General features: G+C 33.0%; 2 protein-coding genes across 2 annotated transcripts in view; one reads left to right on the top strand and one right to left on the bottom strand.

The window, feature by feature from the left end:
- The first annotated feature begins 802 nt into the window (after nucleotides 1-802).
- Nucleotides 803-6589, top strand: LOC123701801 (stress-associated endoplasmic reticulum protein 2). Its single transcript, XM_045649360.1, has 3 exons — nucleotides 803-952; nucleotides 1785-1898; nucleotides 6001-6589. Exons 2-3 carry the CDS (start codon nucleotides 1812-1814, stop codon nucleotides 6106-6108), a joined length of 195 nt encoding a protein of 64 aa, XP_045505316.1. The 5' UTR covers nucleotides 803-952; nucleotides 1785-1811; the 3' UTR covers nucleotides 6109-6589.
- Nucleotides 6590-7734: 1145 nt separating this feature from the next.
- The window catches only part of LOC123701687, an 88633-nt gene continuing 77803 nt past the window's right edge, over nucleotides 7735-18564 (bottom strand). Inside the window, exons 5-7 of the mRNA XM_045649188.1 lie at nucleotides 11078-11294; nucleotides 8383-10685; nucleotides 7735-8176 (exon numbers count right to left, since the gene is read on the bottom strand). Of these exons, the coding sequence (XP_045505144.1) occupies nucleotides 8476-10685; nucleotides 11078-11294 (2427 nt within the window). The 3' untranslated portion in view covers nucleotides 7735-8176; nucleotides 8383-8475. The remainder of the gene's footprint in view (nucleotides 8177-8382; nucleotides 10686-11077; nucleotides 11295-18564) is intronic.

Raw genomic sequence — 18564 nt, 5'->3', positions numbered from 1 at the left:
CAATTATTTTATAACTAGTGGTCCGCCCCGTTTTCGCCCGTGGTACATATTTAGTATCATATATCCTTCTCCTGGCTCTAAACTACCTCCCTGCCAATTTTCAGCTAAATCGGTTCAGCCGTTCTTGAGTTATAAGTGGAGTAACTAACACGACTTTCTTTTATTTAATATAATATAGATTTTAATAACATAAATAATTTAACAATTTCAATGATGGGCCTCTACGGACCTAACGGTAAAGAATACGATTTTGATAAAATTCGCCAATTTTGCTATGGATGGGGTGCTAAAGTGTAACTTTTTTATACCTAAAATTAAAAAAAAAATATTTAAAAAAAAACTAAAGGGGACCTAACGAAAAAATTGTGGGACCTTATAGGACCTAACGGAGACCTATCGATTAAGGTCATTTTTGACCCAAAATTCTATGGATGGGGTGCTAAAGTTGCATTTTTTTATACCTAAAATTTAAAAAATTATTTAAAAAAAAACTAAAGGGGACCTAACGAAAAAATTGTGGGACCTTAAAGGACCTAACGGGGACCTAACGATCAAGGTCATTTTCGACCCAAAATTCCATAGATGGGGTGCTAAGTTTGCACGTCTCTGAAGGACTTGTATATAACCATGGTTATGAATAAATTATTAAAAAAAACTAATATTATGTGAAAATTAAAACTTTTAAGTGTATATTTATATTTTTTATTAATTAATTATCAATAGTATGATGTATTTATTCATGAAATTATACGCGTTTTTGTTTATTTTAAAATTACTGGTATCACCTGTCATAAAACATCAACATAGATGACGTATAGACGCGACGTGTTGTTCTTTTGACATTTCAGAAAATTAGTTTTGCTTTGCTGGATTCTAATCGAGTTTCACTTTTACATACGTGTCAACAGTTTGTGCACGGCTAGGCTGTAAAGCCTTTAATTTTATAATCATTGTGAGTATAAATACCTTTTTTTCACGTAAATTATATGCATGTTGTAGTATTAAATTGTTTTTGTAACGGTTGTGCGGTGTTATTTCATTTTGCGTACGTTGTTTTCTAGAAACTTGTACCTAATAGATGATTGTGATTTGTCTGATTAAGTATAAAATTGGTGGAAAATCCGATAAAATCAGGTTATTTAATTAACTACGCAGTGCTAAATAGCTATACGTGTAACGTGGCTAGTGTTTTGAATATCCTTTGGTTTCAATATGTTTGCGGATAACACGTACACAAAATTTTCAACGTATTGTTATGGATTTCAATTGTAATAACTTTGGAAAACAGATTTTATTGTACTGTAAAACACTGCTTACTGTAGAGTTGTTCTTCACATACAGAAATTAAACATTTTGTTGATATTGACCTGGTAAAAATTGTTACATTATCAATGTGTTACATATTCATAGCTCATTTCAGTAACGTTATTATTAAAAATATATTCATTCATGTTTCATACACATTTCATGTACACAAACATATAATATATCTATGTTTATTAATTAATTTAATATATGTGTAGATTACTTTTAATTTATAATATATATTAACATTTAAATATGCTAATTTACACCATCAAAGTTTTGATGTTATTCAAGTGCTTTACAAATAACCATTTTTTACTAAAACACTTTCTAATTTCCTCTCATCATAAGATTGAAAGTTTTACAACTAAAATAAAACATCATCTGAAAGTAAAAGTATTGCAAAACAGCTAGTATTACTATTTAGTTTTATTCTTCTTGTTTTATCATGTTAATAAATGAAAAATTACTAATTTCAGGACAAATATAACTGGTAATCATTTAAAATGGCGCCAAAACAGAGGATGCGTATTGCTAACGAGATCGCCAGCAAAAATATCACAATGAGGGGGAATGTACCAAAAACAACAAAGGTCAGTTTATTTTTAATTATACATTTTTATACATTTAATCTAGTTTTATAAGTCTTTTTAAATAAGTAATAAATCATAATTGGAATGATTGACATTTAAAATATTTATGCAGTTACCTAATTAAATTATAATATAATATATACTAGCCGCGCCCCGCGGTATCACCCGCGTGGCTCCGTTCCTGTTGACGTTAGTGTGATAATATTATATAGCCTATAGCTTTCCTCGATAAATGAGCTATCTAAGACCGAAATAATTTTTCAAATTGGACCAGTAGTTACTGAGATTAGCGCATTCAAACAAACAAACTCTTCAGCTTTATAATATTAGTATAGATGTGTAAAGAATCTTTAGGATTTAAAATGCAAGAGTAAATAGTTCAATACATGGTCTCATAAGTTATCAAAGGTCATGACAAATCTTATAAAAATATTAATTATATAAATGCAGTCTTAGGTACTTGTGATTGGGTTTTACATGTTACAATTAAGTATTAAATTCTAAATCCTTTGAAATTGTTATGACGCTTTAATTTTTTAAATATTTTATCATTAAATCAAAATCAAATTATTATTATCTAAAATGAATCGGATATGGTAAATAGAAATACTTTTTATGTTTCATTTTCTGTTTGTGTAGGTTTTTCAGTTATACTTGTACACAGTTATAAATCTTTTACTTACTAGCTTACCGCCCGCGGCTTCGCCCGCTTTCTATAAAACGATTTGAGATTTAAACTATCCTATCTCTCAAGTTGGATTGAACTGCACATGGTGTGCGAATTTTATTAGTTATAATCGGTTAAGTGGTTTAGGAGTCCATTGTAACACGAGATTTAGTTATTATATATTAAGAAGATGATACTGATTTTTATTTCATATCAATAAATAGCTATTGATATATGAAATAGGCTATTTGATTAATTTATTTTATTAAGGTTTTCCATAAATAAATAAATAATAGAAGTCTTCTCTATTAATACTTTGTAAAATCTATACTAATATTGAAGAGTTTGTTTGTTTCTTTGAACACGCTAATCTCAGGAACTACTTGTCCGATTTGAAAAATTATTTCGATGTCAGATAGCCCATTTATTGAGGAACGATATAAGCTATATATTATCACGCTAATACCAACAGGAGTGGAGCCACTCGGGTGAAACCGCGGGGAGCAGCTTATACATAACTTTAGTTTTCTATTAGGATATAATTATTTCTAAGTGTTAACAAGCCTTTTTGCATATCCATTTTTTAATTCTTAGGATTCCACTAAATATATTTGGCCTTGAAAATAAAATGAATTTTATGAATTATCTTTTGTATTTAAAATGCCACATGTGGCATTGTAAAGATATAGAGAGATTGTGCGTTATTGATTTTTATGTTACTGATTATGAGAATTTGCGTAATCAATTATTTATCTCCAAATGATTAAATTGATTTCTTTCGGAAAACCTCATGAAAAATTTTGCATATTCTATTGGTTGGACATGTCTGTTCTTTAATAATGTTAATACAATGTTCAAATAGTCCATTGAATAAAAAGTTCTAGAGTGCGTGAGTTAGTAACGTAAGATGTTTCTTCGGAAACATGTCAAGAGTCCCTAGCTAATAAACATACTAAAGCCCCGGGACACTAGGAGGAGCCCCGGAGTGGGGGGAGAGGGGAAAAGGTCCATTTTTTTTCATTTTTCGCTTAAATCTCAAAAACGGTACATGTTAGAGAATAACTTTCAAGGAAAAGTTGAAAGGCCATAAAATTATCTACAAGTTGTACCTAAATCATTTTTTCCTATATCCTACCGTTTCTGAGTTACACGCAGTAAAAAATGATTTTGGCTCAAACAATTTCCCCATACGATCAAAAAATATTTCTTTCTTCCAAAAAAACTCAAATGTGCAACTTGTGACCGGGTCTGATAGATTGCTCTTAATTAGTTCTATAATTGGTAAAATAAACACATTCCTCCATGGAAGCCTTTAGGAGGAATCGATTGTCAAAATATTATATTAGGGTAGTTTGAGTTACTGAACTTGATCTTTTTATTTTTTTCTTCCAAAAAACTCAAAAGTGCAACTTGTGACCGGTACAGATAGATTGCTCATAATTAGGTCTATCATTGATAAAAATACCAGAATCCACCACGGAGGCCTTTACGGGGAATTGAATTTTATTAGGGTAGTTATGATACTTGAATTTTTTATTTTTTTTCTTCCAAAAAACTCAAATGTGCAACTTGTGACCGGTACTGATAGATTGCTCTTAATTAGGTCTATAATTGGTAAAATAAACACATTCCTCCATGGAAGCCTTTAGGAGGAATCGATTGTCAAAATATTATATTAGGGTAGTTTGAGTTACTGAACTTGATCTTTTTATTTTTTTTTCTTCCAAAAAACTCAAATGTGCAACTTGTGACCGGTATTGATAGATTGCTCTTAATTAGGTCTGTAATTGGTAAAATAAACACATTCCTCCATGGAAGCCTTTAGGAGGAATCGATTGTCAAAATATTATATTAGGGTAGTTTGAGTTACTGAACTTGATCTTTTTATTTTTTTTCTTCCAAAAAACTCAAAAGTGCAACTTGTGACCGGTACAGATGGATTGCTCATAATTAGGTCTATCATTGATAAAAATACCAGATTCCACCACGGAGGCCTTTACGGGGAATTAAATTTTATTAGGGTAGTTACGATACTTGAACTTTTTATTTTTTTTCTTCCAAAAAACTCAAATGTGCAACTTGTGACCGGTACTGATGGATTGCTCTTAATTAGGTCTATGATTGGTAAAATAAACACATTCCTCCATGGAAGCCTTTAGGAGGAATCGATTGTCAAAATATTATATTAGGGTAGTTTGAGTTACTGAACTTGACCTTTTTTTTCTTCCAAAAAACTCAAAAGTGCAACTTGTGACCGGTACAGATAGATTGCTCATAATAAGGTCTATCATTGATAAAAAAAACAGATTCCATGGAGGCGTTTCGGAGGTATTGAATTTTATTAGAGTAGTTAGGTAAAATAAAAAGCTTTCGAATTTTTCACATTTCATGGGATGTAGCTCGAAAACGGCTGCGAATAGAAAAAAATTATTTAGGTACAACTTGTAGATAATTTTATGGCCTTTCAACTTTTCCTTGAAAGTTTTTCTCTAACATGTACCGTTTTTGAGATTTAAACGAAAAATGAAAAAAATGGACCTTTTCCCCCCTCCCCCCACTCCGGGGCTCCTCCTAGTGTCCCGGGGTTTTAGTATGTTTATTACCTAGGGACTCTTGACATGTTTCCGAAGAAACATCTTACGTTACTAACCCACGCACTCTAGACCCCCCTTGGAGGGACTCATTCAATGGACTAAAAGCAAAATATAGATTTATATTTTATTTAATGTCTTTGAGTTTGTTGAGTATTATAATTGTTACAATAATTTTTTTTCTGTGATTGCCTCGCCTCTAACAATATTTTTGAACTTATAATTTATTTAATATTTAAGTAATTAGTATTTAGAAGATTAAATACTTTCGTTTACATTAATAAATAATACAATTAAATATAATGAGTGTATTTGATAATTTTAATTTACAAATGTATAATAATTAATAAATGAGCATAGCATGCTTATAAATTACTTTGAATAATAATAATTATTAATATCTGTATTATTAAAGAGTAAAATGTGTTTTCCTATAATAATTAATTCAGAACAAACAAATTAAGAAAATTTCTTATTTAATAATTGACATTCATTTGATTTTAATAATAACATAATTATAATATTATGTGGAGAGGCTTAGTTCTGTAAATGTACAATTTTTTTTTTCTAATAAGATCATACCTCCTAAACAAATAACTAGTAAGAAGTAAAATTTAAGTAGGTATTTTAAATAGGTAATTTAGGTAGGTAATTCCTTTATTTTTCGTATCATAGTTATAGGTTGTTGAATGTCATTGATTGATAGATTCTGTTCAGCACATAAGGCTGAATCCAACTGCCCTTTCAAAAAAATTGCTCAGTTCATGCATTCATACCATGACACAATTTTTCCCTTAATGAATGTTATTGTTAAGTTTTTATAATAATTATTTTTTTGTTACAGGAAAAGGAAGACCAATACCCCGTCTCGCCCTGGCTCTTAGCGCTCTTCATCTTCGTCGTCTGTGGCTCCGCTGTCTTCCAACTCATACAATCTATAAGACTTGCCTAACTGTGATCCCAATTTAATAGAAACCCACCTGTGGCATCTACATACTTCATTCAAAAACTTTCCATGACCTCCTTTGACCTTTGCTCAGACTATAGACAACTTTTCTCGCCACAGATAATAAAAATATTACTCCTGTCAAATTAGACTTAAGCCTAGTGCATACAGTATATGCAAGTCTACATAGATGTAATGCATCGGTTTTTTATCTATGTGCAGTTAATCTCAGAATGCATATAATGTACTATATTCTTGTATATTGTAAATTGACGTTTAATATTAAGAATTTAGCATTTGAAATATTCTCCATTCCTTAATTTTATTTCCAATCTAACGCACAACGCGTATCGATGGATGATATAAGTAATTCATTTTATTGTACAATGAAATTATTTTAATCCGCCCCACTGCGAAATTATATGTCGGTTTTATTTTTAATTTTTAATTGTAATTTATTTGATTAAATACAGTATATTTGTCGAAATACTTGTTTTTTATTGATACCCCATGAATGTTCACATAAAAAATCAAGCTACATGATAGAAATATAGTACTTACTTACGGTCTGGTAATCATTTCATGAACTAGAACAAACTCACCTCTTTATTTATTGTACCATAAAAAGGACATAGTTAAGTTCAAAAATCCTTATTTAAATGGTATACAACTACAGATAAAAAATAAAAGTCATTTTAATTGGTAGGTGTTGCGTTTATTTGTTTTTCACAATTTAAACATTAAATTTTGAGAGCTTCATGCTTATAAAATATTTTATCTAGATACACAATAAACTATATAGTACAAACAATTTACATAAGTGTCATGTGATATGTTTAACTTAAATATATGCTTATTACACAAAAAATTGCAGGCAATATTAAAAATATTCATATTCTGTTGAAGCTCTGAACTCTCGCCGTCTCGCTTAAACACTGTAATTATCAGGTAACTTAGAACGAGACAGCAAGACGTTGAGCTTCTTTATGACAAAATGGCGGATTACATTCAGTACACAAATAATACAGGCTACTTTTTCCTTTCAATTTTATGTTACGTTTTAAATACAACCATTTTCCAAAACACATTAAATCAATTATTTAATTAATATCAATTGAGAGAAAGTATTTCAGCCTGTAACTATTGCACAATCTATTCTTATATTTAATCTACAAATCCTGTAAATATTCAAGGAAGTAATAAGCATATAAAAATAAAACAATTAAAATTGAGCACCTAAAGTAGCACCTATGTTTAATGTGATAGAATATACTTCATTAGAATTGTGTAAATATTTTTAAATATGTAATTAAAACTGAGACAAAAAACATGTTGCCAATGTAAATTAGATAATATAACTCTTAAATTTAATAGATATTTTATAGACTAGATAGGATTATATAGTTATAATTGTCATGACATATATATTTTAACATTTTTTAATGTTATATTTTACACTAGCAACATTTGATTCATAATTATTATTGTAAGGTTGAGGGTTCTGAACTTTTTGACCATTCAGAATTTAGCTATTTGACAGGGTTAGATTCATATCAGGTATATGTACCTATATTTTATTTATTAAATAGGTATAAAGGAAAATAATAACATTACTGAACAAGGAAGCTTAATACCATACAATCTTGCCGGATAAGTTTTTTCAGAGTGGTCAAAAAGTCATGTAAATTATGATAAAAAAACCCCCTTTAATGTGATAAGTGATAGACCCAGATAGGTGCTTCTAAAATTAGTAACGTGATAGTGCTAAACTCGGACACTTCGTGTCAATAAAAGTGAATACAACCTTAATTTTCTTACATCATGTCGCCTTTCGAATAAATCTTGTAATATGACACTTGCTAGGCTACAATGTGTAAATATTATATTGCCAAGAAGTACTTACAACTTAGTCTAATTTAAAAATACATTAGCTTGTTCATTCAATAACTGTTTCTATTTGAAGATTGTAAATAACAGCTGCATACATCCATATCCAAATGATGTATAGGAATAATATGTATTTTATTTATATTTATATAACATATATTTTCATTGGACAGTATTTATATAGTTACTAGCTTTCCGCCCGCGGCTTCGCCCGCGTTTTCAGAGAAAACCCCGCATTGTTCCCTTTCCCGTGGGATTTCTGGGATAAAACCTATCCTATCTCTCAAGTTGGATTGAACTGCACATGGTGTGCGAATTTTATTATAATCGGTTAAGTGGTTTAGGAGTCCATTGAGGACAAACATTGTGACACGAGATTTATATATATTAAGATGTGTATGATAGAGCATATTATAAGCGTAACTATGGACGAATTATGAAGGCGACACAATTTGCTATATATGACTAATTGTGACTTACAATAACCTATTTTAAAGTATCATAAATGGCCTCGTTGGGATATGTACCATTCAAATGGATACTGTTACTAAAACTAACAACATTATCTTTACCTAAGTGGATCTCTGTTCTATCTAAACTTTGACTGTGGCTCTCGGGATAATCGTCCATATTGCTAGTAATTTCTAATCTAATTGCGTGGAGTTTTGGTTCAGATTGCTTCACTTTATCCCGCTCCCACGAATCTATTATCGACACATCGTTCTTGCTTCCCGTCTCATCAAAATCACTGGATGCGAGGCTAGAATTGTCTAGATCGAAATCAGTGTTCTTTTCAATAACAACAACTTCAATGTGTCTAAACGGATTTTCTAGATTGTCTATCATGAGTCGAGCTCTTTCATCGTTGCGTGTAATCACTTCTTTTTTAACGTTACAAATCACAGGGTCATTGGCTAAGACATCTACATTGGAGTCGTAGTCTTCATCACTGGTTTTATTGCCGTTCGGAGGAGTACAGATTTCCGCATAAATGTTGTCGCAACTGGAATCAGAGTCTATGATTTCCTCTTCAACATGCACTGCGTCCGCTACTTGTCCGTACGGCAAGTCTTCTATCACAGGTAATTTTCTTTTTTGAATTGAAGAGATTGAACGCCTCACTTTCTTTTGAATTTGTGGTTCTTCTTCTGATATGTCTACTGGGGGTGGATCGTCATCTATTTCTGAACGGGGAGTTGGTGCTCTTGGCTTATCGATCTTTTTCCTAAAGTTGACAATCCTCTCGTTACTACCAGAACGTTCAGTTTTAGTAGGCATGCTGTTACTGTTACTGGCCTCTTTTTTATCAGTGGTTTTCTTGGGGTGTAGCAAATTAGAAGTAGATTTGCTAAGAACTCGCTTTGTTTTAACGTGAAATTCTGAACACAATTTTTCAGTGATAAACGAATGCTGTTTATAATTTATTTCGAAGTCGCTGTCGTTGTACATAGATCCGGCTCCAAACTTCACAATATCCTCACAGCTTTGTATTTGGTTGTATGATTCTGATTTAACCATAGCCTTCTCCGGTATCAAGTCAGGTTGTATTCTTTGCCGTCTCTCTAGATGTGTTGATGATTTTGTTGCGGATGATTTCTTAAGCATATTTTCGTCGAGAGATTTCAACTTCCTGCCAGAACTAGAGCTACTCTCCATTGATCCGCAATAATTTATTTGGTCTACACTTAAATTTTTACGACCATGTTTCATATCAATACCGCTGTCTTCTTCATTACAAGGACTATCAGGCATGCCAGTTTGGACTGAAACGGATTTAGTTAGTATCGGTTTCTTGTGGTTTGAACTGCATTGACTTGTACCCATATCAGATGACGAAGTCGTCAAACTCTTGTAAGAATGACTCTTTTCAGCGGTGCCATCATTTTTCCTAAATACACCGAATCTATCTTCAATAAGTTTAGCCATGTCTTGATATCTTTCTATGGAACTATGCTTTTCTCCTAGAGGATCGAATGGATCTTTAATGTCTCTATATTTCTCTAAATTTTCAATAGCAGTTATTTTATCGTCCAATTTGTCAGAGTTCTTTGTGAGCTTTAAATTTTTAAACCACTTGCCTTTTTTCTGTGACGAATCTTCTCTGAAAACGTTGTTTTTATCATTTGATAAGTTCTCATGTTCACCCTTTTCATCATTCTTATCATCCTTGCCTTCGTCATCGCTGTACACGTCATAATTCATATGTTCGAGCTCATTCTTACTTAAAAATATAATAGACCCTTCTGTTTCATCCGGAATGTCTCTTAGAACTTTCTCACTTTTCCCAAAGAGCCGCGACGTGTCAATCTTCAAGCCTTGAAGAGTGAACTTCCTTTCCTTTTCAAATTTGACCGGTTCATGGTCTTCCTTAATGAGATCCTCGGCCGTCTTCGCTTTGCTGACGACGGTTGATTTAGCGTATGAGATCTGCCTGATCCAGTTGTCAACGTTGAGTTGACAGAAGGTTAGAGCTTTCTGGAGGCGCGCGGAGAGGAACATTCTCTTCTCACTTTCGAAGCCGAGCTGAGTGCGGCGGACCTTGATGCTGCCGTTCAGTGGAAGGAGCTGCAGCGTCTCCTTCGCGTGGTATCGAGGGTCCACCTGCTTGCCGGGACTCGTTGATAAGGAGCTGTATTCGGGTAGAGTGCACATGACCAGTACTGGCTCGGTGACAGCTGCCCGTAACAGAAGATCATCTGAAATTGAGATAGACATTATTAATAATTATATAAATTATTTTTTATTTCAGAATTTATAGTGATTTTTTTGCTTTTGAAAAAAGAGAGTATGTAATATAGAATTTCGTGGTTTTTTTAATATCATTTTATTTCCTATACAAATATTTATCTAACCATTTTTATAAACGATTGACGCAGTATAGTTTTCCATTCGATCATATCCCATAGAACAATTTCAGTTACAAACGAAATAAAGTAAATAACCTCCTCCTTTTTTATTGAAGTCGGTTAAAGACGCACACGCGCCGGCAGACGCCACAAACTCAGCAGATGATACAGGCAATGCGGCCGACCGGACACCTCTAATGAGAGCGTGTCTGTTGCTTCATGTTCTACACACTCAGACTCACCTCCGACATCATGCGCCATTTCAATAGGAACCGTCCCCGCGAGCAGACGCACGCGCGCCGGCAGACGCCACAGACTCAAGAGATGCGGCAGACGATGCGCTCGAGCTGCTACCTCTGGAGGGGGCGCTTCTGTCGCGTCCTCCCACTCCGCGGGGGATAGCTCCTCGGGACACACTTCGTAGAGTTCGCCCTTTGTGTTGATTGGCACGAAGAGCTCCTGGAATGATTGTGATCTAATTAGTAATGTTTTTAAATTCCAAAGATAAAATTAATAAACTTAGAACGAAAGAAAGTCTCAATACATTTGGTAACATAATAAAATAATTCGACAATGTAAATGCACAAATAATTTGAGTAGTAACACGTAGGTACATTTAATAATATAGGTTGGTATTAAACTTTTTCTGCTCTACTAAAACTGAGAACAAACACATTCTAATATATTTGAGTTAATTTAATAAGTTCGAATTATGTAGGACGTTAATTAACTATGTAGGACGAGTTAATTAATTTTTTAATTTTGATTGTTTGATTTCTAAGGTTTGATTTGATTAAAAATGAAACATCTTAGGTAAATTGTTTTTGCCAGCAGCTTTTTAGTTACTAAGTACATCATTGGAACTAGTTTTTAATCACAAACGATTTTTTTTTCCTTCTTGAATAGTTGGTAACTAATAAGTATTTTCCAAGGTAATATTTTGCTTAGAAAAAGTTATAAATTTCAACAAATTATGAACATTTATTATTTTCATAGCAGAGCTGCCATAGAACAGTATCTAATAAACACTAGGCAGAAATTTTCTAGATTCTAATCTCATACATGATAATTAATAGCCGCTAAGAACATAAATTAAAAGCAATGACAGTTAATGAACTGCTAATTCTTAATTTAAATACCGTCCACAGATTCCATAAAAAGGTTTTATATTCTCACGTGCGTGCCTCGGCTTAATGCTGGCAGGACAGACAATAAAAAATAACTTCCTCTATAAAATGCGAGGAGATTTTTATGTAATGCATAATATATGCCCAGTCATGCCACTTTATGCATCCTCTTAGAAATGCGAATGGACATTTTTAATCAGCTAGCAGCTTTAGCATGGAACGGTCGAACATATTTTTATTTATTTTTGTAGAATTATGAGACCACTCTTTACGTGTATTTTCTGTATTACTTTGTACATAGAATGCGTCTTATAAGTTATAGTAATCAATTTGCACGGTAAAGATAATGATTATGAAATAATAACACACAAAATGAAAAAGTAGTAGGCACACTGCGGTCTGCTCTATGTACTTAGGTTCTTAGATATTAGATCTTAAAAACGAGATTTTTTTATTGATTTATCAATTTATCCACAAACACACTCATTATTTAAGCACATTGCCTAATTGTACCTACGTGTACTATCCACACAGTACCTAATTCACATAACTCGAATCGGCTAAATAAAACATTGTGAGGAACCATGTTGCAGAAAAACAAAAGTTCAACGACATCTTAAAATCTATCAATTCGAAAATTCACACTTGGCATCTCAGTTAGTCTATACCAAGCTATACGAATCTATTTTATATTTTTATATCTATATTTAATGTGCCAGCATTAAATGTAGTGGCCTATCTCAAAAGAGCTATGTAACTATTCGTCGACCATAATTATATAGTGTTACAAATACCTATAAAAAAATGTAAACCGGCTCTACGACTACAACAAAAGTATAGCCACAGATAATGCAATATTATTGGTAGGTATAGCTTTAAGAAGATCCGTCTAACCTACTTATGCCATTATGAATATCTAGATTTCAATGCAGGTTTCAAATCGATTGAGCTTTGCTCTAAATGTTACTTGCATTATGTAACTACGTATTATCAATTTTTAGTTAGAATTGAGTAATAATAGAATAGTAATTGAATATCTTTAATTACATAGTTATGACGATATTAAGGCGAATCTGAAAGCTAACAATATTTGTTGGCGAAGTTTTATTAAAGTGGCTCTATATTTTTTTATCAAACTCTCAATAAATGTTATTATTTGCTGTCGAGTGACGGTAACGCACACAAACAATTTTGTTACACTTTCTACATTTTATCCAAACATTTTATAAATATTAGGAGATCCAGTATAAAATTAATTAACACAAAACTTTAAAGACAAACTGCTTTGCTGAAAGCCCTATTTTAGATCAACGAAACGTGTTAAAAAAACTTCGTTTACACAACCCTACATTACCATTGTTATAGAACATACATGCAAAACAGCCTGTCAGTTCATGCTTATCAGTTTATGTTACATGCTGTAAGCTGTTACATGGTTAACGAATATTCATCGTTGATTTCTCTTATCTTTATATCATTGTTGTTTTACATGATACTGATATGTAAGAATGAATTTCAATAGTGTTACGAATCACCTGTGTTATAATGAATCGTAATGCTTAGTATTGGGATTAGGGTTGTCACTATTAAGGACTTTGAGTCCAACAATAAATTATGAAAAATTGTCGAGTTCCAGTTTAAAAATTTTATCTTTAAGATAAACAGTTGTCTAGAAATATTACAGAAAATACAGTTTTGTCGATCAATGGGTATTTATTAATTTTATGACTAACATAACAAACTAAGATTAATTAAAATTAAGCATAGGGACAAATTACGTAACAATAGCACATAATTAGTCACGACTCACGGACTAAAAGTTTTGATAACCCTATTTACTATCAATGTGGACCATAACGAGGTTCTTTTCTCACTGACAATTAGTGCCAGGTAAATATTTTGTACTCTAGGTACTTCGCTATTTGTAATTACTCCATAGACCATGGTAGACTTGCCAACACTGGTAATCATTTCCTATGGCAAAACGTCTTGCTCAAAGTGTAAATTAGTTCTCCCTCGACATGCCCTTGACTAAACAGTTTGAACGCAGTACAAATTAAATGGGTTTCAAAACTAAACAATGTACCTACCTAGCAATAAATGCGTACAACTAAGAACTTTACAACAACAACCAACTTGATTTTATCCTATTTAACTAATTATAAATGCGAAAGTTTGTGAGGATGGATGGTTTGATGGATGGATGTTTCTCTTTCACGCAAATATTACTGAATCGATTACAATGAAATTTGGTATGTAGGTAGCTGATGACCCAGAATAAGTCATAGGCTACCCTTTTTCCCGGATATCTCTCAGGAACGAGAACTATGTGGGTTTTTCTTTGAAAACGCGGGCGAAGCCGCGGGCGTAAATCTAGTAGATTATTCATCAGAACAACAGAGCAATACAAAATATACTTGATTATAACCGTGGTTGAAACCGCGCGGCACATCTAGTACTAAATAATTAAATAAAAACGACGTGTGGCACTCGGGGACTGCCGCGGTAAAGCTATTGCATGCTGTGCCTTCAAGCCACACCTCCGAGCCCGTCGGAGTGGGGAGCGTGAGGTTTTTTCGTTACGGAATTTCTTGATTCGGTCCCCGCGCTCAAGGCCCGCGATAGAAGCTATGCAATAGCTTAATAATTAAAAAGATCTCTCTAAATGACTGCGTAATCTCATCTGGTGTGAATGTCAATTTGAGTGATGAAGTGTTAAATGTATCTGATCTCAAATTAAAATCTAGAGTTACTTAACGCGATCATGTTTCGTTCGGTTGCAATACTTCTCATTTAAACTGGCTTGTAACAGAAAGATAAGGAAGATTAATTGTAAACAATTAATAATAATCAATTAATTTGTTTATGCAAGTCAATTAATTTATTGTTGAGTTTGGAGAGAAAAGCTTGGAAAATTTTTGGTTGCTTTGTGCCTTCACTTGCTATTCTTATAACTAGCTGTGCTCTGCGGTTTTACCCGCAGTGATCCGCTCCTGTTGATCTTAGCGAGATGATGTTATAGCCGTCCTCGATAAATGGGCTATCTAACACCGAAAGAATTTTTCAAATCGAACCAGTAGTTCCCGAGATTATCGCGTTTAAACAAACAAACCAACTCTACAGCTTTATAATATAAGTATATACTGTGGTTGGTTACAAAGTATATAACATGGCCCTTGCGAAATAGACCGTCTTCTTTTAAAATTAATTGTATTGCAACAAATAGAGTAAGCTATTATTGTAAACATTATCCGGTTATAAGCCTTGCAAATGCTCGATTATCTTGTATTTAAAAGTATTAACACATGTTGTAAATTTTGCATAAATTTATTACAACCTAATTGCATACATTAATTAGTCCGGTTGAATAAAAACAATATTATGTTTTATTTTTTGAATTGAAAAACCCCTTAAAAAAACTTTTATTTAACCTTTAATTTCCCAAGTACCAGGAGAGTATAATTAAGAAGAAGACTCCTCAACAACACTGAACCGTCTATGGTACTCCTGCTTCTTATGTTTTTCATCTGCACCCACGTATTTCCAATCTTTGCCATAAATAATAGACTCCTTGCTTAGTTTTCTGTCTTTGGCCTTGCGAGAAGGATTTGATAGCCAGGTTATGAGGGCATTTTTTCCATATTCTTCTAAATCTCTGATACCCGTAGTTGATAGTGTTAGCCCGTCAGGTCTGATCACCACTATGTAAGGAGTACATGTTATGCCTAAAATGTAGAGTCATTTATTTACAACATTAAAATGAAAATAAACTAGACAAATATTCACTTTTTATCCATTCATCCATCCATTCCATAAAATCTTCACAAACTAGGGAGCCATTCATAAGGTTGTGTTCTATAATAACATTTTATTTGGACATAAACAAGGAAAATGGAGCAAATAGGAAATAATATATTACCTATGGATATAGGTAATTTAGTAGATCTATTATGTATTAAATTAGATTTCAATGTAAGCTGAAGTTAGACGTGAAAATAAATTGAAACCTATAATTATACCAGGGCAACATACGTGTAAAGAGCTTAACAATTACCATACATATGCTTGAGCACTTGTATCAGGGGATCATAAATCTTTAGGGTAAACCAATTCGCCTGTCTTTCATAACAGCTCATCATATCTTCCTCCCTTTCATCCATTGGAACATAAATCACTTCTATAGGCATATTAATGAACTTAACATTTTCATATATGGTATAGAATTTCTGTAATATGCCGTCCTTGTCTACCCCGTAGGATGTGAAAAGGAGTACTATTGCATCAGCGTTCTCTGTAAGCCATTCTATGTCGATTCTTGTGTTGTTTTTATTATAAATATGCGCTTCTTTCAACCAATTGTATGGCTGGATGTCCATCGGATTATTTTCTGTTTTTTATATTGCCTGGGACTTTGACATGTATAGAATTGACGTTAGATGATTAATTCAAATTAAGGAAAAAGGTCTTACTAAGTGATCTCGAAAAGTATTTATGGTTACATACCTTAAATAGATAGGGAGGCGAAGAGGGGAATTTTCTGCAATACTCGAGCGTGGCAGTTTAAGATATGAGAGATACCTTAGACCTAATAGAACAACCTTGTTAACTATTTAGCTCTTTAAGTAGTGACGCGCGCCCAGGATAGACGATCAGATTAGTAAAAAAAAATCAATAGTCTGAAATACTCGAGCGCGTCAGATTAAGATATTGGGGGTTGATTTTAGTGTTTTAAGACTAAATTTAACTAATCTGACGATAAGTCCTTGACGCCGCCAAGTTATAGGGTCGCGAACTTGTAAAAAAAAAACGTTAATCCGGCATTCTCGAGCGCGATTGTTTTTATTTTTATTTTGAAGAATATAATCTAAAACTTACTAAAAATACAAAATCTGCCGGTTTCCGCGTGACCGGAAGTCTGGAGGAGCCATTTCGTCTTCCGAAAAACGCGTTGCAGTTTATAAGTCGCGAACGATACATTTTACAAAAAAAAAAGTTTGAATAAACAAAAAAGGTAATTTTATTTTACACAAAAAAGGTCTCTTTACATTTTTGTCCAAAGTTAAAACTTTTTGACTTGAAGCATCATAAAAACTCAAACTTCCGGTTTTTTGAGTATATCTCGAAAACTGAGGGTGTTAAGAAAAATTGATATGAAATAACGATGATTAAAAAAAAGAAACTCTCAAACCTTTTTCGGTCAGATTAAGAGAACCCACCAACATTTTTGTCAGATTAAGAAAATATGCTTTCAGGAGACCGAGATAAACATCCCCTATGAAAATCTGACGCGCTCGAGTATTTCAAAAGGACTTTTTTTTTCTGCATTTTCAAAAATTCATCGTAACTTATCGTCACGCCGAAATCGTCAGTTTTTTTAAGGGGAGCTTCCTTGGGGCCTACTTAACACCCCTTCCGAAAATCTGACGCGCTCGAGTAAATTTTTTTTTTGTGCATTTTTGACGAATTAATATGCCTAGCCCCACCACGCAAACCGGCAGATTAGTATACCGTTGTTATCAGAGGCACTTGGGGCATACGTAGTATGAATATCTGACGCGCTCGAGAATGCCCAAGTAACTATTTTTTTTTACATTTTTGAAAATCCGTACACGCCAAACCCACCGCTAAAATGGTTTTTACCATAGAAGCTTTTCTTTTCGAAATTATTTTATCTATCGATTTTGATAAGTCTCGACGGCGCCGTTTAATTACGCCATTTAGCTACCTCGCCTCCCTATCTAAAATAGTTGTATAGGCTAGATTGAAACGATATCCAATAAATTTTAAAACAGTACTTTTCATACCATCACGATACCATCTATCTAATCTAGATTCCCTAACCTCATTCTGTGCAATAATGAGCCCTGTACTATTAACATAAAGTTTAAATTAACCTGCTGAAAACAATAACGGACCAGTAATAAAAAGTGACATAGCACCTTCTTAATGTCCTGGTCCTTATTTAGTTCAAAGTTGACCGAGACGGTCTTGTATTATAATGTATTGTACTATGAAAAATCTAAATAGTCTTTATCAAAAGGAAATAAAGTTTATTATAGCTTAGCTTATTTAGAAGAAGCGCAAATGCAATTCTGTTTGGTCGCGACCGTCTAACTTAAATCGAGACTATTAAACTTTAATATAAATCTTATGTACTGAGAATAAAGTCCAATTTCGAAAAGCATGAAAGTCGTGGATGCTTGTATAAATTTGTAAGTACATTCGTGCACAGAATACGAATCGAATGACCGAACTGTTAGATGGACTGTGGTCGAAACGTGACCATAAAAACTGTCACAGAATAACAATGCTGTTGCGCGTTATGAAAGTTTAGACCTTATTTTGAAGTAAATTAGGGCGGGATTGGTGTTTGCGAATAAATATCAGATTATATTGTTTATTGTAGTGAGCGCTCGCGAGCCCGTTTCCTATTAGGCACAGCTGAACATTCCTGCATTCAATCAATTGTTCGTTCATTAGTGGGAATTTATTATGTGAATTTGTTTGTGATTGTACCGGCTGCTTTTTTAAATATGTAGTTGTGGTGATATGTAGTTATGTCTATATGTTCGTGTATTAGGTTTAATTATTTGATTATATCT

The sequence above is a fragment of the Colias croceus genome, chromosome 22 (genome assembly GCF_905220415.1).
Source record: "Colias croceus chromosome 22, ilColCroc2.1".
Lineage (NCBI taxonomy): Eukaryota > Metazoa > Arthropoda > Insecta > Lepidoptera > Pieridae > Colias > Colias croceus.
This window is presented reverse-complemented; position numbering and strand designations above follow the sequence as displayed.